General features: G+C 39.9%; 1 protein-coding gene across 1 annotated transcript in view; it reads left to right on the top strand.

The window, feature by feature from the left end:
* The window catches only part of DTHD1 (death domain containing 1), a 64,647-nt gene extending 54,047 nt beyond the window's left edge, over positions 1 to 10,600 (top strand). The window contains exons 9-10 of the mRNA XM_044387633.3: positions 5,529 to 5,586; positions 10,135 to 10,600. Of these exons, the coding sequence (XP_044243568.1) occupies positions 5,529 to 5,586; positions 10,135 to 10,454 (378 nt within the window). The 3' untranslated portion in view covers positions 10,455 to 10,600. The remainder of the gene's footprint in view (positions 1 to 5,528; positions 5,587 to 10,134) is intronic.
* Positions 10,601 to 26,900: the final 16,300 nt, after the last annotated feature.

Here is a 26,900-nt window from a genome sequence, read left to right on the forward strand (position 1 = left end):
GAGGTATTGATGAACCTAGTCTAGGAGATAGAGAAAAGCACATATGTCATCTTGGAGGATCAGCAGTTTACAGCCAGTGGTTTCTGGTCACCTGATGTAGACTGACTGACATCATAGAGAAGCTGAAACTAGAGAGCCTTTTGTGTTTTCTCTTTCTTTTTCTCTTTTCTGTCTGCATGCTGTCCTCACTGGTACTATGCTTCTGTTATGGTTGGTCTGTGGTTGATGACTTCAGTATGAATTTGGATTGTTAAATGTTTCATTTGGGGAAGTAACTTTTTTTTTTTGAAAATGCTCTCACACAAGAGAATTAGGGCCTAGATTGTAAACTCTTGCAGGAGTCGCATTTGTTCTGGACTTTGGTTATTTCTAAATGTTAAGGTGCTTTGCTCTTTCCTGTGTGAGTGGATATCTCCCCAGAACTTTGGGTCTGGGTGTGAATCATGAGACTCTGAATTGGATTTCTCCAGCTCTGGAGGTGCTGAAGGAGCTCCATTACTTCCAGAAGACAACTCCATGCAACAAGGGGTGAAGAAGCTGAAGAAGGGACCAGACCTCAGCTGGGAATGTGAACGGGGCTGGTAAGGCTAGGAAGGATGAAGCAGAAGAAGGAGATGAGGATGTCATTGTCTATATTTGAGACTTTAATATCCGGGTGAGATCAAAGGAGGAGGGATGTGTTTTCTTCAAAACTTAAACTTTATGTGACACACTAACTGACATAACTGTTTGGTCAGTTTGTTGGACAGCCTAACTCAGCTTTATTTGACATGGAACCTAGAACAGAAGACAAGATCTTGGTATTCTATACAGGTTGATGGAATCCCTTGATGCATTTCAGGGGATTCTGGGCATAAAATGAAAGAGATATTTACAAAGGCCTGAAGGGCTGGTGAAGAAAAGTGAGGACTGTCTACATTGGACCCTACACTGGACAGGGAATTGGTCTCTTCAAGGTTCTGTAAGTAGTCCAGCCATAAGTTCATTTACATAGCAGAACTGATAAGTACTTGGGGTCAAAACCCTACTATGAATGGAAAAAAAGTTGCCGTGTTAATAAAGCTATTCATTTGCTTGAAAAAGAAAAAGGATACAATAAAGTATTAAAAGCCAAACCGGGGAGAGAAAATAAGCATCTATGAATGTCATTAATAGCAACACAAGGCAATATTATGTTAAAAGATAAATTGAGTGATAGTACCTAAATTCCCAAATATGCAACCAGGGATTAGAGTAGTTGATAAAAGAAGCGAAATTTGACTGGTGCCTTAAAAATATGGTAGGATTGGTAGGAGGAGATCATTCAAGTCAAGAGAAAATATCATCATATAAATAGTTTATACTACCCTATGTATACGATACCATTTCCAGCGCTGTGAAGAATTAATATAGGGACAAGATGCCTTTGGGTTCTCAAAGACATTCCAATCTAACAAATAGAGCCACGACTGATCATAGCAGGTTCTTGGACTGGTAAAGCATAATGAAGGGGAGCTTTTGAAGGTGCCTTGGGAAATAATGTTGGGTAAAATAATAAATGTGCCCCAGTCCAGTTTTTTGGGTTGCACAAAAATAGATCAAGATGGCATATATATGAGCTCAACTAAAAAATGGTTTGCTTAGTTTTAAGAATTCAGTAACAGGGTTGTATTTAGGCAACGCGGAAAGAATAATAATTGAAGGAGTCTCAACAACAATGGCCTATAAAACTCAAGACACAATACCATTTCAGGTGAGAATGGCTTTCTTTGCTTCCAAGTTTTTCAACCACTTCTAAGTGAATGAGGCCTGTACTGCACTCACAGTATAAATAAGACACATCTGTATATATCTGAATTCCTTATGATTTTATGCTGACGCCTTTGCGAGGCTCACAGTGAAGGGAAAACTGCTACTTACACCGCACTACACTCTTTTACAAGGTAGGTGTGCATTACGGAGAGCTTGGGAGCCAGGTTTAGATTTTGCCAACAATCTTCCTAAGCAGTGACATGTTGAACGTGACATTTAAGAAACTATATCCAGCAAAATAAAATACTCAATATTAATACAAAAGCAGGTAACCTTAGAAGAATAGCAAACTTTCCTTCACCAAATAGGTGAACTGAGAAGATGCCTCAGAATGACACCTTTGGATTAGAACAGGGAAGAGAGGAAAGAAGGAAAAAATTACAAAGTCAGGGCCACCAAGGAAGGCATCCAGGGAGCCACAGGTCAATACTGGGAATCTGTGTGAGGGGATAGGACTTAGGACAAGCACAGGCCTCCTTGTTCGGCCTGGAACAGACAGCACTAGTGAGATTTGAAAGGTGGTGTGCAAGGCACAAAGTGTGCACAGATGGGGCACCTGGGTGGCTGAGTCGGTTAAACATCTGCCTTTGGCTCAGGTCGTGGTCCCAGGGTCTGGGATGGAGCCCTGCATGGGTCAGGCTCCCTGCTCAGCAGGGGGGCCTGCTTCTCCCTCTCCCTCTGCCCCTCCCCCCCTTGTGTGCTCTCACTCTCTGTCAAATAAATAAATAAATAAATAAATAAATAAAATCTTTAAAAATAGGGCACAAAAATCATGCAAAAAAAGAAGGAAAAGGGAAACAAGAGGAGGGGAAGGAGCACTGAATGTCCCTGATGAGGAGGCCAAGTGGGAGACCAGCATATGCCTTCAAGTCTAAAAGAGCCCAAGACTTCCATGCTGCTCCTACCCACTGCTTCTCTGGTTGGGCGTCAGAAGAAGGACGGGGCTTGAATTTTCATGTATGTAAAAAAATACACAGATTTAAACACTAGAATCACTCTCAGTGCATCAAGATGCTATGAGACATTTCTGAAGCAAGAATGACCGAGGGGGGAAGATGATTTGCACAAAGAAAAAACACAGTGTCTGTTTGTCTCAGGCTCAGTCCAGGCCATGTGCCCTTTGTTGGAAAGATAGAATCTGCTTCACTGTTTAAATTGCTATTTCCCTCTCTCTCTGTCTCTCTCTCTTTTTTTTTTTTGGTGAGGTTCAAGCACGTAGTTGATGTTCCAAAAATTACGTGCACTTACACTGCGATTTCACAGTACTGATATCCTTGAACTTTTGTTGTTCTTATGTTATTTCCTAATTCCTCCCATTAAAACTTCTTAATAGGAATTTTATGTACATGTTTATGTGATGTCTATGACAAGAATACCTACAAAGTATGACATTCGGATTTAACCACTTGTACTGAAATCTCCCTATGAACCAGCTGTGTGCCATGTATTAGCATAACACACTTGGATGATCCTTGTATCATTGCTGTGAAGTGAATATTTAAAAAAGAGTTTTTATTTTGAAAAGTGTTGAAGCATATGTGAGGACTGCCTTTGATCAGGCACTTGGCAATTCAATAGTTTACAGAGGAAAATATTCAAATATAAGAGAAGCTTCACCTCTTGTCTTAAATGTTAGAGGTATTTGCCTTTGAGAATGTTCTTACAGGAGTGAGGCATTTATAGTTAATGACACTTTCACAATAAAAATTGGTGCCATTGAATATTGGATGAATACGTTGTCATTAAAAATTAACTTTGAAGGGCACCTGGGTGGCTCAGTCAGTTAAATGTCTGCCCTCAGCTCAGATCGTGAACTCAGGGTTCTGGATTGAGCTCTACCTTGGGTTCCCTGCTCAGCAGGGAGCCTGCTTCTCCCTCTCCCTGTGCTACCCCTGCCCCCTCCCTCCACAGCTCATGTGCTGCGTTCTCTCTCCCTCTTTCTCTCTCTCTCTCTCTCTCTCTCTCTCTCTCGCTGTCAAATAAATAAAATCTTAAAAAAATTAACTTCGATTATCAGCCAATTTTCTGAAAGCCTGTATGGCTCGTAATATATTAATTCATATGCTTTTATGTATATATTATTTTGACCATTTGGACAGTATTAATGAGAAACACTAGCTTTTCAACAACTTTATTGCTCATACCAGTACCTTAAGTCGGATCACTGAAATATTCTTTATTTCATGCATACACGCACGAAATAAAGTGCATGCATGCAAAACTTGTTTCCACTCTACGTTACTACTGTAGAATTTACTGTTACACGTGTGTGCATATATGTAAATCCATGTCAGGTTTTATAGACAGCCTTTTAAAAACCTACATGAAACTTGGAAAATTATTTGTAGAAGATATTTTTTCCTTCAGTATTATCTGTATGTTCCAAAATTTTTCAAATAATTAAAAGGTATTTAAACTTGCTCTATAAAAAAAAAGGTTTTTATTGAAATAATTATGGATTCAAAGAAAGTTGGAAAATAGAGTACAGAGAGGTCTGGGGTGTATCTTCTACCCCATTCTCCTTAGTGGTTACATTTTACATAACTACACCACAATATCCAAACCAAGAAGTTCACATTGATACAATGTGTGTCTATAGTTCTAGGCCATTTTATCACCTGTGTAGATTGTGTAACCACTGCATTCAAAATACAGAGCTATTTTATCACCACAAAGATCTCCCTTGTGTTACTCCTTTATGGTCATCTCCCTCCATCCATAACTCCTGGCAATTTCTAATCTAGTCTCCATCTCTATAATTCTGTAACTTCAAGAATGTGATATAGATGGAATCATAGAATATGTGACCTTTTAAGACTGGAGTTTTTCACTCGACCATTAGGCAGAGGCCCATGCAAACTGTTGCTTGCATCAGTGATCTGTCCCTTCTATTACTGAATAGTACCCCATAGTGTGGATGTCCCATAGTTTGTTTAACCATTTACTACTGCAGGAAATTTTAATTGTTTCCAGTTTGGGGCTGTTACAAAGAAAGCTGCTATGAACATTTGTATACTGGTTTTTGAGATTTTTTTTTTTTTTTTAAATAAATCACATTTCAGAGTGGAGACCAGGGAGGTAAATAAATTATCCAGAGCACTGAACAGTTTTCCAAACCTAGATGTTCCTTTATCTCCTGTGTTGTTTCCATGATCCTATATTCACTGAGAACAAACTGTTCTATAGACAGCGGAGAAAAGTAATGATTATATATTTGAGTATTCTTGATAAAATATTGGTTTTAAAATAGTATCTGCTCAAAAATGTGATCATTTTTGGCATCATGTATGCGCACTGATTCACTCATTCATTCCCCAAAATTATTGTTAGAAAACCCAGGCCTTGTGCCGAGGGCTGGGGCAAGGTGTCTTCCCCATCAGGGCTTTACGAAAATAACGCATTTGTTGTATACAGGTAGTTTGCTGTATGTTTGTTGGTTTTAACAGTTTCAAATTTTAGTTGGAAAATATTTATTCAGAGTTAACATGACTGCTATACTAATATTTAAATGTGTAGTCTTAAATTTAAATTCACTGAAAGATTTAGGTTAATATATTTTGCCTTATCTTAGGAAAGCAATTGCTGAGCACGCGTGCACAAACACACAATCTGCTTTTGCAAGGGGTGCAGTTCAGTTCTTCTTTCAAATAGGGGTGACGTTCAGATGGATTTTATTTGTAGCTTGTTCACAAATTAATGAATTCTTCTGCTTATTCCGTGTCCTTTTCCTCCAATAGCATAAAAAATTGATCAACCGTCCACAGAGTACCAAAAGAATTTCTACTGATCCTGTAGGTAAGAAATATTTGCTCAGTCCTCCTTACAGTGGCATTATTTTTCCTCTTATACTTTATATGTATGTGAATCATTGTATAAAAAAAGGATAAAGTGACTTCGCACTTAAATAATCATTATGTTTACCAGCCTAATAAATGAATTTTCCTTTGGAAGTCATGCACATATAAACCAAAACATTCTCAAACATGGGTGTAATTAAAATTGTTAAAAATCTACAAGAAATCTGAACCCTGCTAAGGGTTATTTTATTAAGATAACTAGTAATTGGTTAGTTTGGTAAATAAACAACTACTAGTAATTGGTTAGTTTGGTAAATAAACTACAGTAAATAAACAACTACAGTAAATAAACAACTAAATAAACAACTGAAATGTTGACAGTTAATTTGTGGATCAAAGTGTGGTCACTTCGACTCTACATTTGAGGTAAATAGATTTTAAACAGAGGTATGTTGGTATAAAACCATGAAAAAGGAAATGTTTAATTGTTGCTTGTGGTTATACATAATTCAATTGTATAACGATGTAGACTTCAGGGTAGAATTTGACATTTTTATTCTATTTTAGCATTTGAAACAATTCATTTTATAATGTAAATGGTCACCAAATAATGTATTGGTCTTCAAATAATTTATTATTTGATCTTGGTCTTCAAAAGATATCAATGAGTCTGTTTTGACTACTGTGTCAGGCCCACCACTGAGAGCACAGCATTCCAGATTGTACAGAAAATGTGCAGGCTTTACTGAATTACATTAACTGTGAGGATGGACATAAATCTTAGTGTTATACACCATCTAAGAGGCAATAAAAACCATTTTCAAAGAAAGAGCAGGTGATGTAGAAAAACTAAGTTAAACATACCAAAGCCAAAACCAAGAACACCCAGCAAAGCAGATCTAAAAAAACAGCAGTAGGGGGGCACATGGGTGGCTCAGTTGGTTGAGTGTCTGCCTTTGGCTCAGGTCATGATGTCAGGGTCCTGAGATTGAGCCCGCATCAGTCTCCCTGCTTGATGGGGGGTGGGAGTAGGGGGTAAGGGGGAGTGGGGGGGGGCAGGGTGTCTGCTTCTCCCTCTCCCTTAGCCCCTCCCTTTGCTTTTGCTCAGTCTGTCTTTCTCTCAAATAAATAAATAAATAAATAAAATCTTAAACAACAACAACAAAAACTCAGCAGTAGATATGAAAACTTGGCAAGTTTAATAGTGTTACCTTTTGAAGAATTTAATGTCCAAAGAAAAGCATTCTCTCTGCCATTGTCAACAACCAGCAGAAAGCACAAGAGTACATTGATCTTCCCTGTGTGTACTAGGAAGTCCTGGGTTGTGACAGTGTGAGGTCCCTCAAAACCAAGCTGCTGCAGGAAGGATGGTGGTAGATGAGGTTGGAGAAGGATAAAACTACGAGAAGTTTTAAATGCTGAGTTAGGAAGTTCAGACGGGAGGAGGAGCCCATACGACGCTTATTAACAAGGAACGGGTAAAATCAGATGACACTTTGAAAACTGTTAGTTGAATGGAGCACTACAGTGGATCAAAACTGGTAGCAGGGATATGAGTTAGACTCCTGGTTCCTGCAATACTCCAGAAAAGAGAGGTGGGGCATGAGTGAGATTGTCAGTAAGGCTGGCAAGGAGGGGAGGTATCTGAGGTATGTTTAGAGTTAGGACATGGGTGCGGGGGATAAGAAATAAGCATTGAGAAATTTGAATAATGATACGTGTTTCAGCTTACTCAGCTGAGCGGTCACATTCACTAAAAAGTGCATAGAGTGAAGGAAGAATCTAGACAGAAAAAGGCCAAAGTTGGTTTTGACTTTAGAAACCTGTGGCTTGGACTGGCTGTGATATATACTGGTACAGATTATTAGGAGATGAATATTGCAAATGCTGTACCAGGATTTAGGGAGACAGAGTCAAAGATAAAGATATAAGAGCTGGGGTATTTCTTTTTCTTTTCTTTTCTTTTTGTTTAAGATTTTATTTGAGAGAGAGCACGTGAGCACAAGCGGGGTGTGGGGAGGGTAGGGGGAAAGGGAGAAGCAGACTCCCCACTGAGCAAGGAGCCCAATGTGAGGCTAGATCCTAGGACCCTGAGATCATGACCTGAGCCGAAGTCAGCCACTTCACCAACCGAGCCACCCAGGTGCCCCTATAAAGCTGGGATATTTCACATTAGAGGAGATGGTTAGGGCAGTAAAAGTTGATGAATTCACTGAGGGGAGAGGACAGGGAAGGAAGAGGCCTGAGAGAGGAAATAGTAATTCAGCAGCATCAGTAGGAAGAGAGTCAACAAAGGGGAAATGGAGGAGGAGAACCAGGGCAGGCCCTGGAACCCAAGGAAAGGAGTGAAATGCTTTCTGTAAATCAGAGAAAATGCAGACTGAGAGTCATTTGCTCTGAGTCATAATTAGGGGGGTGCTAGGAAGATCAGAAAGAAGATTCCACAGAGTTAAAACAGATAGCATATAACCCCTAAAGCAAGGGCTTGAGGAGTGGGCTGAAATGATGAACTTGTGGCATCGAGTTTACATTAGGCATAAAAATATTTTATGATTAAAGGGAAGGGGAGAAGGCCTGGTAGCTTGAAACAGTAGCAGAAGCAAGGAAAGGGGAGGCTTGAAGCCTGGGTAGAACCGTATGGTAAGGAGGAGATTGAAGGAAGGGGTGTGAAGGGAAATCACTTGATGAAGAACACTGTGGGGGGTGGAATCTGGCAAACATGGGGGAGTGAGGTTTTGTAAGAAAGTGATCTATAAGTGAAAATGAGGTTTATGAGAACTCAGGTCAAATGGCTTTGGGTGAATTAGGAGAAACAGACATTGGCTGAGTGAAACAGGTGAGTGAGATTGGGGCTTAAGGATGCTAGAAAAGTTCTGGGTCATTGCTGGGAAAATTTTAAATTGCATTTAGGAAAAAGATTTTTTTAACGGGTTTGTTAGCTGCTATAAAGGCTTGAATGGTGTACGGAGCACAGAGTTAGTTGACGACATTCGGCATAGTTTCATAACCCTGGACATCTCAGTAGTTGAGTGCAGGCTGAGTAAAGCAGGACTGGCAATTGATAAATTGATAACGATGAAAGCTAAAAAGGACAACAGATTCCAAGGTGGATGCAAGGCGGTCGTTGACGTACGCAGCTGATCATGAGGAAGAGCTTGTGCGTCTAGTAGTACAAAGGTACGTGACACCCAGTAGAGATGAGTGACGGGCATCAAAGGACTCGCTGAGTCAGTGACGGGGCAAGAAACATATTAAGTTGGAGGCACGGAACAGAGCTGTGGAAGTTTAGGGAAGTAGTGGTCAGCAGTAATATTGCGAAGCTGATGCCTTGGAAGGGGAGGAAACATGAGGATTGGCCATGAAAGTCAGTTTCTTACGTGGAATCACAGCACAGGTCGTTGATGTCGACAAGATTAAAGAACCATGTGCTGGGAGGTGTGATGGATTATCAACAGGGTTATTGATGCTGCTGCCAGCCAATGGCAGGAGATCGGTGATGTGGACAGGGAGAGGAAGGTCTGTCCGTACAGCATGAGCCTATATTGCACGATGGAAGCAGAAGGTTGATTTGAAAGTAATGGAGAGCAAGGATATGGTGATACCATTTCCCGAGTAGCTTTCCCAGAAAAGCGGCACGATTCATAATGGAAATTTGTGTGCAATTTCAGTGAGTAGGTAGATGGAAGGAATCGTGGAGTCAAGGGTGGCAGAGGCAGAATTCTCCCCCACATCAGACCAGGCAAGAGTTAGCTGGAGAGTGGTGCAGGCTGGGGCACAGAAGCAGGGGGATGGGGGGTTGGGGGGCTTTACTGGAGTGATGGCTCAGAGTTACACAAGGAAAAAAAAAAACTAAACAAGAGAAAAATGGAATCATGAGTTTAGGTGGTAGACGCAAGTCACAGGATAAGGGAAGGGGTCTGCTGAAATACAGGATCTATTCAAAGGAGATGTTTGCGGTTGTAAATAGCCAGGGGAAATGTTGGCGTAAAGGACCTTCCATAGAACTGCTCTTTGGGTAGGACCTTGGTGAGTTTGTGTGCGAATAGTTGGGGCTGGTGGTGAGAGGACTGCATAACTGCCGGTATAATTTATGCATCAGATTAGTACTAATGAAGAAAAAGATTTTGAACCTAGAAGTATCCTTTAACATAGTGCTACTCAAAGTATGGCTGGGGACCCCAGTGTCAGCATCACCTCGGAGTTTGTTAAAAATGTCCAATTTTGCCCCTACCCTAGTTTTACTTACAAGGACTATCGGGGGCAGGGCGTAAAACTCATTTTAACAAGCCCTCCTGGATTTCAGGGGAGTTAAAATCTGAGAAGCATTCCTCCACCTGGCAATCGGTAGTTCCCTCCAGGGAGAAAACCCCAGAAATGGCAGGGATCCAAAGGCTTTCAACTGTCCACTGGGGGGTTCCAGATCTTTCCACCGTTCAGAGGCCAAACCAGAGAGCCCTTAGATCTCCCGGGAGCAGGTGTGGCGGGTGAGATCAGCAGAGCCCCCAGGAAAGAGTCCTAACGCCGCGTGTCCCGCGTGTGCTGGCAGGAGCCCTGTGGGACAACCTGCTGGCCTGGCTGGCCGAGGAGCTCTCCGAAGAAAACGCCGCGCGTCTCTCCTCGTCCCTCCCTCTTCGCCGCAGCACCATTGAGGTCATCAGACTGAAGAACCCTGGCGATCTCACAGAACAGATCCACGAACTTCTTTGCTTCTGGAAAAAATCACTCCCAAATTCCACCGATAAAGCGCGCCTTCTGGCTCGTCACCTCCGCAAGATCGGCAGGAGCGATCTCTCCGAAGAGCTCAGAGTCAAGTGGGAAAAGAAGGTGTTCACGGAGCCCCAGCCGTGGTTTGATACAGCCGAGTAACGCCAGGTTGCTCTTTCTTTTGCCCTAGAGAAGGGTCACCGTTGGTTTTAAGGTGGTCTCTGTCAACATTTTACTAGCTAGTTTCCAAGTCAAGTTGTTTGAACTGCGTCTTTGATAGAGGTGCTATTTGAGAGAGGCGGAAAAGCACTAATCAGATCATAAAAAGCATTGTTGGGTTTGAGGGCTCCTTCATGGTTCAGAGATGTACGTTCTGCAAGAATTATTGTCTTGAGTGCAGCCAAGTTTAATAGCATTTGTGATAGAGTTTGCATTTAATAGCAGAGGTGGTTTTCTAAGTGGGAAGGAAAGATATAATATACAGAATCCCTTTTTTTATTGTTATCTACATAAAAGTAAACTAGTTATGCAGGACTCCAAGCAACTAATTCACATTCGGCATAGACTGTGGAGCCTGTAGTTAACAACACAAAATAAATTGGGTTGCGGAGACCTGATGCCGGTGATAGTGAATCGGTAAGAAAACAGACAAGCTTGAAATAAATTAAAGATAGAATAACACCAGCCATTTGCGGCCACAAACTTTTCTTTTGTTAAAAGAAAGGATCTTGGAATAGGGAAAATCTCATATTTTATTATTAGTAAAATGAGGCAGTGCAGAGACAGTGATGTACCAGTGAAAGAATTTAGGGCCTTTTTAACTTAGGAAAACAACTTGCTCTTAAATCAGTTTTCATAGAAATCTTATTATATAAGCCCTATATGTTCATCATTAAAAAAATTGTAGAAAACACAAAACCAAAATAAAAAAAATAACAATTACCAAAGACCTTCCACCACTGATAATCCCTGTTAGTGTTTAGTGCATAAGCTTTGAGACTTTAGATTTAGCTAAAACAATGTGATACGAATGGGGTATTACATTCATATTATCATCTCATTAATGCAAAACCATCATGGCCTTGGCTTGTCAGCATCAGTGGTGATTAGTTTTGATTATTGAATACCAGAAAATTAATGAAATCCCGTGAAAAATTAAACACTCATATGGCTCTGAATTTTAAAGACAAGATTTCCTTCTACAAATTAACCAAGGACGTAGATATCTATTTGGCTACATATTGAAAAAGAGGATTCCAATTTTCGAATACATTCCTATTAAGACACATTTTGCTAGTCAAGATTTGTATTATTTTTACATGTTTTCAGAAAGGTACAATATTTTTCATGTGCTCTTGGAATGTAGAAAACAGACTGAAACGTTCATTATTTCTCTGACTACAAAGTAGCAGAAAAGGAGAGTTGTTCACTGCCTGTAATGAGCCAGGCGCTTTATGTTTAACCCTTGACAAGCATTGACTTATTTAATCCTCCCGACTGCTCTGTGAGGTAGGTACACTGTCCCAACTTACAAGAGAGGAAAGGAGATTCAAAAGATTGAGTGCCTGGCCTAAGGTCATAAGTGAGTGACACAGCCAGGATCCTTGTTCCAACACTAGAGATTACTATTATGAACATTCTGGAGTATCTTCTTCCAGTTGTTTTTTTTTTTCCTAGAAGCAACTGTTTCTATTGTTACGTGTATAGATGTATATAAATACACTCACCTCTGTGCTTCCAGGCACACGCATACTATCTATAAATCCCCTTACACACACTGTCACACTCATCCACCTCTTTACTCACACATCTTCTCACACCCCCTTCCACATCTTCATCTCCCCCACACCCAGGCACTACCACCCATACATACACACCCTCACCCCCCTCTCACAAACACCCTTGAACACATCTAACTATCCCTTACACATACACGTCTTACATCCATTGTACATCCTCGCACGCATGCGTACATTGTCACAGACACACGTCTTAGCACACGGCCTACTCCCACCTCTCACACATGCTTATTCACAATTAACCCCTCCCACATGTGCTCATTAATGTACATACTCCACAAACATGCACATACACACACACACACTGTCACAAACACACGTTGTTCTCACACACGAATCCACTGACATTCTGTACATATATACCCTCACAGGCACCCATCCCTTCACACACATACTGTCTGACGTATCTTTCCAGAATTAAAAAAAAAAAGCAGGCATATATTATTGCAACAGTAAAATAATATAAAGGTAAATATAGAAAAACATGGGGCATCTTGTGGGTACAGCCTCTCACCTAGGTTATCAAAGGAATCAGTGCAATAGGTAGCCCCTGCGTCCTGTGGTCAGTGGGCCACACCCCACCCCTAGGCACCCTGCTCTCTGTCAGCTGACCTATATAGACCACATGAGCAGAGCCTCTGGCTACTTGTTGGGTTTGGGTAATGGGAGCCCCAGCAGGAGGCTGGGAGAAGAGAGGAGAGTGAGTTAGACTATTGCTGTCTTCCTCCCTTCAAATTCACCGGGACCAGGCTGTATCTCTCACCCAAAGGCCTCCATTCCTCTCCTCTCTGGGCGACTATGGCCTGGATTTCGAGATCTGCTCCTCCTCTTGTCTCTTCAGGTCTAAGGGAAGCAACAGCTCTACTGCTGCCCCATCCCTTGTGGCTCCCCCAATCCCTGCTCATCCTTTAAGATGAAGCCTCCTTTAATTATTCTGAGTGTTATCATATGTTTTGTATCAAGACTCTGATACTTCTCATAGCAACTTATATATATATAAGATTTTTTTTCAGAATGGGGGTCATATATTATGCATACAGCTTTAAATATTACTGTCCTTTATTAAATTATGAACATTTTCTAATATATTTAAATGTTTTAATAGCTGCAGAATATCCTATTTCACAGTCATGTCATTGTAGTATCAGCAATTTTTGAAAATTTAAAAAATAGAATGATGCAATATGTATTCTTTTATGTCTGGCTTTCTTATATTCAGCTTTAAGTTGTTAAAAATCCATCCATGTTGTTCATGAGGCAATACTTTGTTCCTTCTCCTTAGTAGTTTCTTAAAGCATACTAGTGCATTATATGAATATACCACAAATTACGTATCAATTCCACTTACAGATGAACATTTTAGTAGATTTCAATTTGGAGCTATCATGAGCAGTGTTTTGGGAACACTCTGCGCATGCCTTTAGTGAACATATATATTTATTTCTTCCAGGTATAAACCCGAGTGCCATGATTACCATAATTAATTAAAACTTTCCCCTTTTGTTGTAACTCAGGTGACTTCCTTCTTTTCATACAAATAACACTGCAATGGCTATTTTTTACACATGTATGTGGATTATTATTTCATCAGGATAAATTTTTTGAACTGGGATTACCTGCTAAAAGGATTTTAAAGGCTCCTACATACATCGCCAAATTGCCATTTTATATTCTAATCATCAGGTTATGAAGTTTATTAGGAAAACAGTATTTTTAAGAATTCATAAAAAGGAATTAACTTGAGTCACATAACATGAAATTCTACATACTAGTTAAGCCTGGATTTTCTTCAGTTGCTCTACTGAGAAAAAAAATTTTGGCTTAATTTTTTACAGTAATGTCTCTACTAATTGATAGAGTATATTTCATTGACAATGTTATTTTAAAAAGCATCAGAAGGAGAAATAATACATCAGACATGCGGACAGATTCTAGGATGTCAGAGAGCTTATAGTACCAAAATATAGCCAAAGTCCAATGCAAGAAATGTTAAATTCATTTATTCAATAGATATGTATCGAACACAAACTCTGGGGCTGGCCATCTGTTCAATGCTACAAGCACAGAAATGCGTAAGAGACAGTTCCCCGGGGCTATGTTTTCTCTATAAACAAAGAGTAAACGAATGAGATCAACACCTACTTTATCTCTTGCAATGAACCAGACTCTCCATGCTTAGCCCTTTACAAGCACTGACTTATTTAATACCCCCACTACTCTGTGGGGTAGGCACTTAGCCCCCAGTTTGTGAGAGGAAGCTGGAGTTTCAAAAGACTGAGTGCCTTGCCTAAGGTCGTAAGTGAGTGACATGTCAGGATTCAAACATCGAATGTTGGCTTGGCTCCCACCATATCCTGTTGCCACCGCACTAAGGAGAGGAAATGAAATGGACATATCTATTTCTCCATTATCCTACTTCTTATTTTGCCAAACAACATTTCTAATTCACATCAGAGGTACAAATAGATTTGAATTTTGAGGAAGGGGATGGGGAAAAGGAGGGGAGGTGAAAGGGAAGTGTGATGTTGACATCATGGGTATTTGTCCCAATTCAGTTAGTTAAACGCTCCCTTAGACTTGTTCAAGAGACTGACGGTTTAGGAAAATATTGCAAATTGACCAAACACAAAGTTTGTGATGCATAAATATTGGGTTATTTGTGGCAGATGTGAGCGTCACCAATGAGTAGAGCCACTTTGCCACGATTTGGCAAAATTGTGCCACTCGGGCACTTCAAGAGCCCTTCAAAGGAGTGGCTGCAAAACAGGACATTGATTTAGCAATTAATAACAATCTAACAAAAATAATCCCATACCACGAAGGGATATGAATGTTTCTACCATTCAGACCGATCTACATATCTTGAATAACATCAATTTCACTAATAAAAGCCCATTACAACCATCATTTTGCTAATTATTAAGCACTAAATATTACAATAAAAACTTCTAACATTTATTATTCTAATTAACAAAGTTTATGATGTTAAACCATAGCTATCTTAATCAAATAAATGCTATATCTGTAGCATAAATTCATGATTACAGCAATTGATTATTCCTAAAAAATGTAGCTTAAATGAACACATACACAATATCACATTGTATATTCTGAAGTATTTTAAAATAGAAACATCATAACAGGTTAAGTTAGGTAGACTTTGAGGTTATCATAATCCAATTTTCAAAATATCTAATTTTTGTGGGGAAAGTTCTATTTTCCTACCCAGTGTTTGTCAAGGGGGGGTGTTATTGGCATTTTGAATGGAATATATTTTTTTAAGTAACCTGAACCAGATCATGCACTGAAGACCATTTAGCATGCCTGACCTCTGCCCACCAAATGCACAGAGCACCCCCTCACCCCAGTAAATATGAGAAGCAAAATTCCTTCCACGCATTTGCAGTCCGGGGGTGAGCGTTGGGAGAGTACAGAAATGCTATCGCTGGCCTGAAGAACAGGGTACCATAGACCTTAAGGGAGGCTGTTGAGAACTACTGTTTCAATCAACTTTTGGCTTGGAACAGCATAAAAGAAAGGGGGGCAGAACAAGCCAAGGGAAATATAGAGCATTATAAGCCACGGAAGGCCCAACTTCAAATTCCCCAACTGGTATCAGCATTTATGAGAAATGTCAAAGGCTGTCTAATGTCTTGCCCAGAAATATTCTCAGTGAGGAATCTCCTCTGAGTTTTAATCCAGAGTTGTACTATAGAATGAGCCATTTGTCTAAGGTACGAACTCAGTCCCCTGAAAGGTAGAACAGTGGTGTTCAGAAGCAAAGGGAAATGCTGAGTGAAGTCAAAGTAGTGGCTGACAGGCAGGTGCTGGTTTCCCCTTTAGCTGAGCCAAGCATGGCTTCTGTGACTCAGTGTCGTGAGAATACCTCTGTGCGAAGTCCAGGCATTTTTACAGATGTCACACCATTGAATTCTCAACTTGCCCCTTCTCCCAGGCTTTCTCTACTGGCGTGCCCAATTTCCTTCATTTAGGACCTGACATGCTAAATAAATTTACATTTCAATTATGGTTATTATTTACTTTTGGTAAACTCCCACCTTTGTGCATGCTCTCTGGGGGCAGAGAGCGAGTCTCTTGTTGCTGATGTAATCCTGTTACTTAGAACTCTGTCTGGCATTCCATGCGTGTTTCTCTGTTTTGTTATCCTTACTTTCCAGATGAGAACCTGCAGCTCAGAGTTACAGTGATACCCACTCAATGGTAGAGCCTGAATTAGAGGCCAAATAAGTCTGTTTTCCAAGTCTTTTTTTCTCTACTACCACTTTCTGCCCTGGTTCCACCCCCTGATCCCCACCCCCACAGTCCTCTATCTTCCATATCCTCGGGTAACATTTTTCCAGTTCCCTAAATACCCAAAACTGGGTTAATTGTTCGTGGCTTTTCTGAAGTCAAGTTAAAGCTCTTCCATTCTCTGCTGTAATTGCCTATTTATCTGTGTTTTTCTCCACCCAGTTGGTAAGTATCTTAAGGGCAGGGACTGAGTTTTGTTCATTGTCGAATTTCTGATACTCTGCAGGGGTCCCAGCACGTAGTAGGCACTTATTTAGTCTTGTCGAATTAACGTGTGAGTGACATCTATATGCTGACGACGTGCTATGACCCTCTTTTCCTGTTCCATTTTCCTTCTGGAAACAACCCTGTGGGTCAGATGTCATGTCTAAAAAGATAAAAGTTAGCTTGGACTGCAAACATCTGCCCTGCCATTTATCAGGCTAGACTAGCAAACAGAGATGAAGCCAGCTTCATTAACAGGATTCAGTATTTCTCCCAAGAACATACTGCAGCTGTAGAGTGTCCCTTTCTTTGAGTCACTGCTGCTTTCTTATAGACTGAAAAACTTCGTTTTTCAAAATCACGGACTATTACAAACTTCGCTGTTTGAAATCACATCCGTAAGAGAGAAATACTCCTCTCTTGTCTGGAGGATCTAAGACACTTTGACCTAGAAACGCAGTCTTCACTGACCATCCAGGTGCAAGTTTCAGAGAGAGGGTTTCTGGCTGCAACATTGCACACCTATCTCAACGTTATTGTTTTCAAGGGAGCGGGACCCTGGGTCCATTTGCAGAGCAGACCCGATGTTGGTTCCTTTACACAAGCTCTGCTTTACTGTGAGCCCATGAAAATAGTCAACCCCGCCCTATGTCTATGTCTTAAAATAACTATCTTTGCTTTTGGTTACTGAGACACCACTGTTCGTTTGGCATGCAATCTCTCTCACTGCAATGAGTCAGTTAAACCTGACTTTGTTGAATGGTTAGGCGTGTCTCTGGTAGTCTCTGGTTGTTCAGGCTCTGACATCTATGCTGTGCACTGGCCTAGTAGTTTTCAAATTGGCTGCACATTAGAATCAGTAGGGGGTGCCTGGCCCCATCCTGAGGAATTCTGATTCAAGTAGTCTGGGGTGGGTCCTGGGAATCAGAATTGTAAAGCTCTCCAGTTGATTCTGCAGCCAGGGCAAAGAATCATTTTTCTAGCCAGATGGCCCCAGAAAAACTTGGAAGCGGTGTTAAAACCCAGTTTCACAGAACCACGAATCAGCTCCTCAAATCAGTGTCCTTGTCTACAGAACTGAGGAATCTGTATTCTTAGTGAATCCCTCAAGGATGTTTATGCACATGGAAGTTTAAGGATATCGCCTGCTATTTACTTCCTGTCCTAAGCACTCTCAATTTTATTTTTATTTTTCATGATTAGAACACAGAGAACACAGAATACAGAGTAGCATAGGAGGGAAAGAGAAGGGAACAGGGAAGTCTCTGTTCTGTGCTGAATATACAAGATGTTTTCTTTCAGTTTATGGGCGTTTATTTTGAGACAATTTATCTGTTCACAAGATGAAGCAGGGTGGGGTTGGGAGCTGGGGCAAGGAATTGGGATGGTTAGGAAGGAGGAGCACTTGACCCAGGCCTCATAGTAACGCAGGAACTTAAATGCAGAGTTTTAAAAGTCTCTCTTAATGAAAATAGCTGTGCCACAGTCACGAAGATGGACTGACTTCCCTGGAAGCGGATTCTTCTATGCCTTTAAATCTGGTCCCATTAATAGTTTGCATACCAACCTTACAGTGAATTAATATTTTTGATCTCTTCTTTCATTTTAAAGAGCAAAGCTCTATTCTATTGCATTTTTTGTGTGCTAAAGAATTTAAAACGCACTGTAATAGATTATATTATTTTTAGACTTCTTTTTGGTCATTTTTACAGACACTGATGGACTAAAAAATTCAAAGTGAAGCAGGACCTGTGCCTTCCAAGCTCAAACTCATCTTTAGAAATAGTCAGTTCAAATGCCTAGAGACTGCCACAAGAGGGCCTCTGTGTCTCAGATAAAATTAAGGTATCACTTAAGACTACTGAGAAAATTCCTGTATGTTGTCAAAGAGGTGTTTTGCATGGTTTAAAAAAATAAAGTTGTTTTAGGGTAGAGGGAATAATTTGATCTATGGTTAATATACCGTTAATGTAATAGTACATCATTTTGTGGCTAACTTCTGGTCTAATAGAAATACCCAATTCCCTTTTGATATGAAAAAAAGGAGTAAATAGAAATTTCTGCATTTATCCAGGTCTTTATGTTACATTGAACCTTCGGTTTCTTCAACCAATGCAATAGAAATAACAATACAATCTATTATTGATCATTGCAACTGATGTGTGTAATTTCGTTGAAATTGTCTGAGAATAGAAATTGAAAGTAAAATGATTGATAGTACCGTGGAATAAATGTACTTTTGATTCACTTAACCTTCCAATAAATGCTACTGATGAATGGGACTTCCGAAGAATTGGCTTCTAATTTTTGAAAGGCTTTGATGGAGTGTTCCTATGGTTTGTCAGTAAATAAAAGCAGATAACATACATTAAAAATAAATCTCCAAATTAAGATTATTATTTAAAAATAACCAGATGACATTTTTCAGAATAGTTTTAGTTTTGATTATATTAAAGTAATATATCTCCTGAGATAAATTCTGAAATAAGCTGAATATTACTTCTTCCACAAAGCATCACAAACACACAAACCAACAGTGTTGTGATGACAATAGAACAGCCCCTGAATATAAAGCAAAAATGAGCAGCACAACTGAAAATAGTCAAATGTACAAAAATGACCCCTGAAATGTGATTGAGTATACTAAAATTTCTGCTACATTCCTATCCCATTGATGTAACCCTTGATGATATGCTTTCGTGTGCCCAAGGAAATGAGTGCCATGTTTGAGCAGATGCTTTAGGAGCCATTAAGTGGTTCCATCATGTTTCTTCTCTCTCTGCCTCAAGATCAACAGTGTCCCTGTGAAAGCTCTTCGATCAGCCTGGATCCTGATACGTGGATGAGATCCAGAGCCTACTTGTGACACATAGCATGAAAAATATATATGAAACATATATTTTTGTTGGTGTGACTCCCTATTACCTGCTTGATATAATTAATTTACCAAGCATAAGTAAGAAAACAATATGATTGGCTATCAATGCTATGAGATTTTAAGAAAAGGAGTTGAGCCATAGAGTCCATAAACAAAGCAAAAAGAAGAAAAAGTGATTAGAAGGTCAGCAAAAATTCAAAGATTGGAATCCCTGTGGGTATTAACAGCAGACTGCAACAGCAAATGGGGAAATAGAAGTCACTACAGAAATGATAAGCCCAGATACTATGCCACTGTAGAAAGATTAATAATAGATGCTGATTTATTGAGTGCTTTTTTCCTAAAGACTTTTTTTTTAATCTGAGAGAGAGAATATGCAAGCAGGAGGGGCAGAGGGAGACACGGAGAGAGAGAGAGAGAGAGAATCCCAAGCCAACTCCCCACTGAGTATGGAGCCCGATCATGACCTGAGCCAAAATCAAGAGTCAGATGCGTAAGCGACTGAGCCATCCAGGCGCCCACCAAGAAATTTTTATGTATAATTTAATTTCATTTTTATAAGTATTCTTCAATTAGATGCCATTATTTTTCTTTCCTAGATGATGAAATAGGTTTTGAAGGTTAGGTTCATTTATTTATACATTTCCTTGTTTATTTGTTCATTTATTCACTCAATCAATGTTCAATCAACAAGTATTTATTAAGCACCTATTACATAACAGATCGTGAAGCTAGGTTTTTAAACCCCGTCCTATCTGATTCAAAGTCTGTGTTCTCACCATTCTATAAAACTGTGGTAGGCAGAATTCTAAGATAACCCCTAGATTTCCCACTCTCGTGTCATAAACACTCTATGAATATAACGAATATAATGGAATTAATTCCCAGGAAGAGGCCATGCTACATGACACAGTTGACTTTAAAATAAGATTATTCAAGTGGGCCTGACCTAATCTCATGAACTGGTCTTGGAGGGAAAAGTTAGAAAGAACTGAAGCATGAAAGAGATTTGAGATGACGAAGTTCTCAATTCCTGAAATAGAGGGGACCACATGGCAAGGATCTAAGTGTAGTCTCTAGAGAAGAAAGAAGACTGTGGTGACAGTCAGCAAGACATTAGGGACATCAGTCCTAAAACCATAAGGAAGTGAATTCTGCCAACAGCTTGTTGGAGTTTGGAAGAATATCCCTAATCAACTTGCAGATAAGAATACAGCCAGGCAACACTTTGAATTCAGCCTTCTGAAACCAAGTTCACACAAAAGCCTAGCTAAAATGTGACAGACTCCTGACCCATGGAAACTGTGAGCACATAAATAGGTATTTTTCAAGTCACTCAGTTTGTGATAATTTGTTACACAGCAATAGAAAATCAATACACTCTTCAGGTTGATAACTTTGAGTCATTAAAAGTATATTTTTAAAAAGATTTTATTCATTTATTTTTTTGACTGAGAGTGAGAGAGACAGACAGAGCATGAGCAGAGGGGGAGGGGCAGAGGGAAATGGAGAAGCAGACTCCCCACTGAGCAGGGAGCCTGATGAGGGGGCTCAATCCCAGGACCCTGGGATCATGACCTGAGCTGAAGGCAGATGCTTAACCGACTGAGCCACCCAGGTGTCCCTAAAAGTAGAATTTATGTTCAGAATTATCTGCTTGAGAAGATAGACACGTATGATGGTAGAGTTTAGAAATATGCTCAGTCAGTAGAGAATAAGGCAAAAAGAGAAAAAAAGAAGAAATGGAAAATGATAAGAAATGATTATAATAAAGGATCACTAAACCTCCTTCTAAATCCAGAGCTTATGATTGTATTTCCTGTGATTTCATGACCTCTCAAGTCTTTTCTTTTCAAAGTTATTTTATGGGTTTTATTAACTTTGCCAGATATGCTAACTGAGTTATTTGTTGACTCTGGGAGAATGTTTATGGCAGTTGTGGTCCACCCAAAATATAAGGACTTCGAACCCGAGATAGTTTTCAGGGTCATGAGTCATTTAATTTAGACTCTTCCATTTTTATTTTATTTTATTTTTTTTATTTAAAGATTTTTATTTATTTATTTAACAGAGATAGAGACAGCCAGCGAGAGAGGGAACACAAGCAGGGGGAGTGGGAGAGGAAGAAGCAGGCTCATAACGGGGGAGCCTGATGTGGGACTCGATCCCAGAACGCCGGGATCACACCCTGAGCTGAAGGCAGACGCTTAACCGCTGTGCCACCCAGGCGCCCCAAGACTCTTCCATTTTTAAAAAATTTGTTATGACTGTACAAGTGTGTGCAGCGGTTGGACGAGACCTCTTTATTCTTTCCTTTATGTGAGACTCAAAAGTCTATTCGAAAGCTTTTCCCATGAGAATAATATGAACAAATATAAGGGCACTTTCATTGTTATAGTCTTTATTTCAATGCACATATTTCTTACACTGACCTTGACCTCTCCTCACTATGCTTTTTCTCTGTTCTTATTTATGTAGCATAGGTTAAATATTCTTTGACCATTTGAGATATTTTTGATAAGTCCGCATAACTTTTGTCCAAGATCCTTTTTAATTTAATCTTACTATTCTTCTGTAGCAAAAGCTTCACAAATAATTTTAATTTTCCCTACTCATAATATATATCTATAAGAAAATATCATTTAAATAAAACACATGGAAAATAAGTGACCTTTAAGAAAATTCTTTCCCTATTTCAAGATCTATGTTAAATGTTACTTGGTGTTATTAGAGGAGTTTGAACAATATGCCATATAAAAAGGTTTAAACCGCATGATCTTAAAAGTTTACTAAGTTCATAAAAAGGCACGAAAGCTGCAAACGAGTCATCCAACCTATAGCTTTGTGAAATGAAATCTTGCCACAAGAAATTATTCCCAGGCTCCTAAGTAATGGATCTTCTAGTGTCTTCCTTGAAGAGTGCTCCATTATTCACTAGTATTCACTGCCAGGATGCCCTCCACCCAGGTTCACTTTCCTTCTCTTCCGTTATAACTTGTCCCGTTGAATTCTGTGTCTCTGTTCAAGAAAACAATCTCCTTCTTTCTTCTTCTTATATAATTGGGAATGTAATTATCTTTGGATTCAGTAACATTGTTTCAATTAATGTCTCAAGTTGTCTTTCTAGAAGAAAATTGCTCCTGTCTTGTCTGTTTGGGGTTTGCACTCTTCAGACTAGCATATAAAGAATTTAAATTGCCAGTCCTAAGTCAGTGGGTAAAATACGGCAAGCAGCTCTAAAAAAGTTGTTTACGTAGTTTCTAAAATCTTGCTGCTGGAGAAGGTCACTGAGCGGACGTGACTGCCAGCAGACCTGTGATCTGGACCCAGCAACTGGAGGTGCCTCACCCCTTCCCCTTTCAAGAATTTACGCTTCGCTTACCTTCCCCGCACTAGAAGCTGCTCAAGGACACCTGAGATAGAAATATGTGGTTGAGATCTTCGGGATGGTCTACGCAACTGAGCCCAGTTAAGGCTTCTGTGTAGACTCTTCAGAATTGGTGGGCACATGCGGAGATCCATTCACCTTGCATGTCCCAAGACACACCTAAGTGAGTTCCCTTGCTTTTTCAAACTGCCACCTGCCAGTCTGGCGCGGCCTGCCTCTTTCTGCAGTCTCTCCTTGTTCTCTGGATGGAGGGGGATTCTATTTTCCTCCCACCCCTATGTATATTCATAACAGATAGTTGATGGTAACACCGTCCATTCATTCATTCAAATTCAACCAAAATCCTCATGCTTAAACTCAGCAGTATTCAACACACTTATTTTTTTTTTTAAGATTTTATTTATTTATGTGACAGAGAGACAGCCAGTGAGAGAGGGAACACAACAGGGGAGTGGGAGAGGAAGAAGCAGGCTCCCAGCAGAGGAGCCTGATGTGGGACTCGATCCCGGAATGCCAGGATCACGCCCTGAGCCGAAGGCAGACGCTTAACGACTGCGCTACCTAGGCACCCCCCTCAACACACTTATTAACACAGTGAAATTATCGTTTTACATGAAATGATAGGCCGCTGCTGGAACAGATGGAGATGATCTCCAAGTCCTCTTCTATTTTATTAGTGTTCCATGAGTCCTGCATGCATCTTTCTGTGCAAGGAATTTTGCATGACCTTAAAAAAAGTCCCATTTTGCTCCAGGTCTTGGCTATGTAGCTTGCTTGCCTCCACTTTCCTTCATGCAGGTAATACTTTGCTCCTAGTAGATGGCCTTCTAGGACACTGGTGTGTACCAGCATCTGTCAAAGCACAGATAACTGGACCCCACTCCCGGTACTGATTCAACAGGTCTGAGGTAGGACCCAAGAATTTGCATTTCTATCAGGTTTTCAGGTGACTATGATGTTCTTGGTCTTAGGATCATGTTTTGATAACCACTGCTCTCTAGAAGAACATTACTTAACCTAGAGTTCATAGATCTCAATGGCATCTATAGATAGAATTCAAAGTTTATAAAAGATGGATTAAAAGACTACATTCACATTTTTACTAATCTCCTTTGAATGAAGGCAGCAAACCACAAAAATAGTAGTAGAACCTGACTTTGTCCCAATAGAAATCGGAGAGATTTTCATTTCCCCTTACAAATGTTTCAGATCTCTTGAAACACGGTTTACGCACATCACTACTTTGACATGATATTGGTTATTTTCCTCTCATTAGATTTTGTTACTTCACAACTTATTAAAAGATTATCTCTCAATATAATATATATTGATGCCTGTATTTCAATGTATTTTCTCCTTTGTAATTTTATGTATTTTAAACACAGAAAATATCACTTTGGATGGAATTTATAGATTTCTTCTACCTGCCTGAAGGGTTCTTGGCAGGAGACATGAACTCCCTTCCTAAATGATGGGATAATAAAGGCTTTAAGAAGATCAAGCCCTATTCCGCCCATCAGAACCGTTCTGGTTGTGCAAGCACCATCTAAAGATCTGGTAGCAACGGCACTGGAGGTGCTGAGGGAAGTCTATCCCTAATCATCTTTGCCCCTGATCAGGAAGATATTAAGCTACATCATTGGACAAATGACATTATGCATTAAATTTTACCTTTCCCATGCCATTTTTGCTGTTGTAGATGGCTGTACAATGAAATCCCACTGATATTTCTTTTTGTTTAACTATAGCTGAGAGCAATGGTTCTCAAAATATGGTAGTGGTGGTGGGGGTCCCTGAAACTCTCCCAGGGGATCTGAGAAGATGAAGTCAAAGCTCATTGCAATGTGACCAATATTTTATTTTCCCTTTTCATTCTCTTTCTCTTATTAGTATGGAGAGGAGTCTTCCAGATTGTACATGATGTGTGATGATTGAATGTAAAAGCAGATATGAGAGTCCAGCTGTATTTTTTAAAATCAAACCCGATATTAAAAAGATTTGTTATAATTTAAACAATGCAAGTCTTGTCTATTTTTTGGGGAAAAATAGAGTTGTCTTTAATGAAAATGTTACTTAGGTTAACGTAGAATGGATTTATAATTGCTGTTTTAAATGAATTAATCAATAGAAACATCAAAAATTTGTTTTAATTTATAATATGATAAATATAGCTAGATAAAACCAACATTGAAAAAAAGCACTTTGAGATCATTCATTAGTAGAAAGAGGTCTTGAACCAAAACGATTTTCCTTAGGGAATTTATAGCCCAAAGAATATAATTACGGGGAGCCTGGGTGGCTCAGTCGGTAAAGCATCTGCCTTTGGCTCAGGTCATGATCCCAGAGTCCTGGGATTGACTGAACCCTGAGTCAGGCTCCTTGCTCAGTGGGGGGCCTGCTTCTCCCTCTCCTTGTGCTGCTCCCCTGCTGTGTGTGCTCTGTCTCAAATAAATAAAATCTTTTAAAAAATGCTTTAAAAAAACCCAAAGAATATGATTATGAAAATACGAAAAAGCCTACTAGCGACTGTGTTCTCGGTGCCTTTGGAATTTCCTAAGAGCATGTACATTGACAGGAACTAATATGAAAAACAAAGAAAAAATATCAAACAGTGAACATGAATAAAGAGTTTTTTTAAAAAGTCCAGTATCTTTAGCGGGTAACAGGGGTATATGGAAGCAGAGTGGAACTGGCGGGTTGAACAGGTGACCACACCTGAGGCATGTGCCAGCGGGCCAGGATGCTTCCCTGTCCTGTGAGTCTCCTTTATCTGCTTGCTGTTATTACTGTGAGATGAAATAAGACAGAGTACAAATATTCCAGACGGGTAATACATTGAACAAAATTCTCACTAATGTGTGTGAATTACTGTCATTAAGTCATTGTCTTGGGACAGCAGAAAGTCACCCACCGGCGGAGCCAGGCAGGGAGTGCAGGAGTGCAACCCCCCCGTGGTGTTGGACAATACAGGAGTTTGAACTCGATTGGACTTTATCCCTATGTTGCTCAAACCAAAAGGGCCCTGGATACAGTCTTCCCACAGGGCAATGCGTCTTTACAATCCTTCCCCGGGAGGAAGTGTTGATAGAATTGAGAGGAAGACGACCTCAATGGGACCCTGGAGGACATGCCAGCCAACGGGAAAGCGCATCTGCTTCAAAATACTGTATTCTGTAAACACCGGCAAATCTAAAATCATGACTAAGAGTGAAAATAATGTCTGTCCTTTTCTACATATAGCAGGACATCTTCTGTAGGACGTTGAAATACTTTTATTCTCATTCTCTTTATCCTCATTTTAAATTCCTCCTGGAAGCAGAGGTATTTGAACTGTGCAACAATAATCTAGTATCTGGAAAAAGGAGCACATTACTTAAAAAGTACATTAATACGGATTAATTAATATGATTGGTTCTTTAGGCTCCCATAAATCATTATTGAATGATCACATGAATCCAATGACTAGACCTATGGTCAGGTGCGAACACGATAGCAGCCCCACCCTCAAAGAAGCAACTAGATAATTATTCCCAGCTATTAGTAACTTGTGGTACAGCTTGTGGGCAATTGGGTACTAGAACACATAGAGATTCTCTCTTTTGTTCACTTATATTTCTGAAGTGCTGAAAACGGTACGTGACTGAGAATTGGTCCTCAATAAATATTTACTGAATGAATCGATTGAGTCAGTTTAGATTGCAAGTAAGACAAAATTTAATTCAAATTAGATTAGATAATAGAGTGAACGTATTAGTTCTCACACTGATCAGTGCATAGATTGGGAGAGATTTAGAGCATCCTCTCCTATAAGGAGGGGCTTTAGAGATCTTATACTATCTCTCAGTGATTCTCCCAAAATTACTTTTATGAATGAGTTGTCTTTGTGCACAGGCTGTCTTTACCCATGGTTGTAGCATACACCAGCTTCTTCCACATGTGTCTGAAGGGAAGGAATCTTACTCAAAAGCAGTGATCAAGAGCCTTCATCTCACAGTACTTGGACCATCCTGAACATATGCCAAGTGCTG

Source organism: Ursus arctos, unplaced genomic scaffold (assembly GCF_023065955.2).
Source record: "Ursus arctos isolate Adak ecotype North America unplaced genomic scaffold, UrsArc2.0 scaffold_9, whole genome shotgun sequence".
Taxonomy (NCBI): domain Eukaryota; kingdom Metazoa; phylum Chordata; class Mammalia; order Carnivora; family Ursidae; genus Ursus; species Ursus arctos.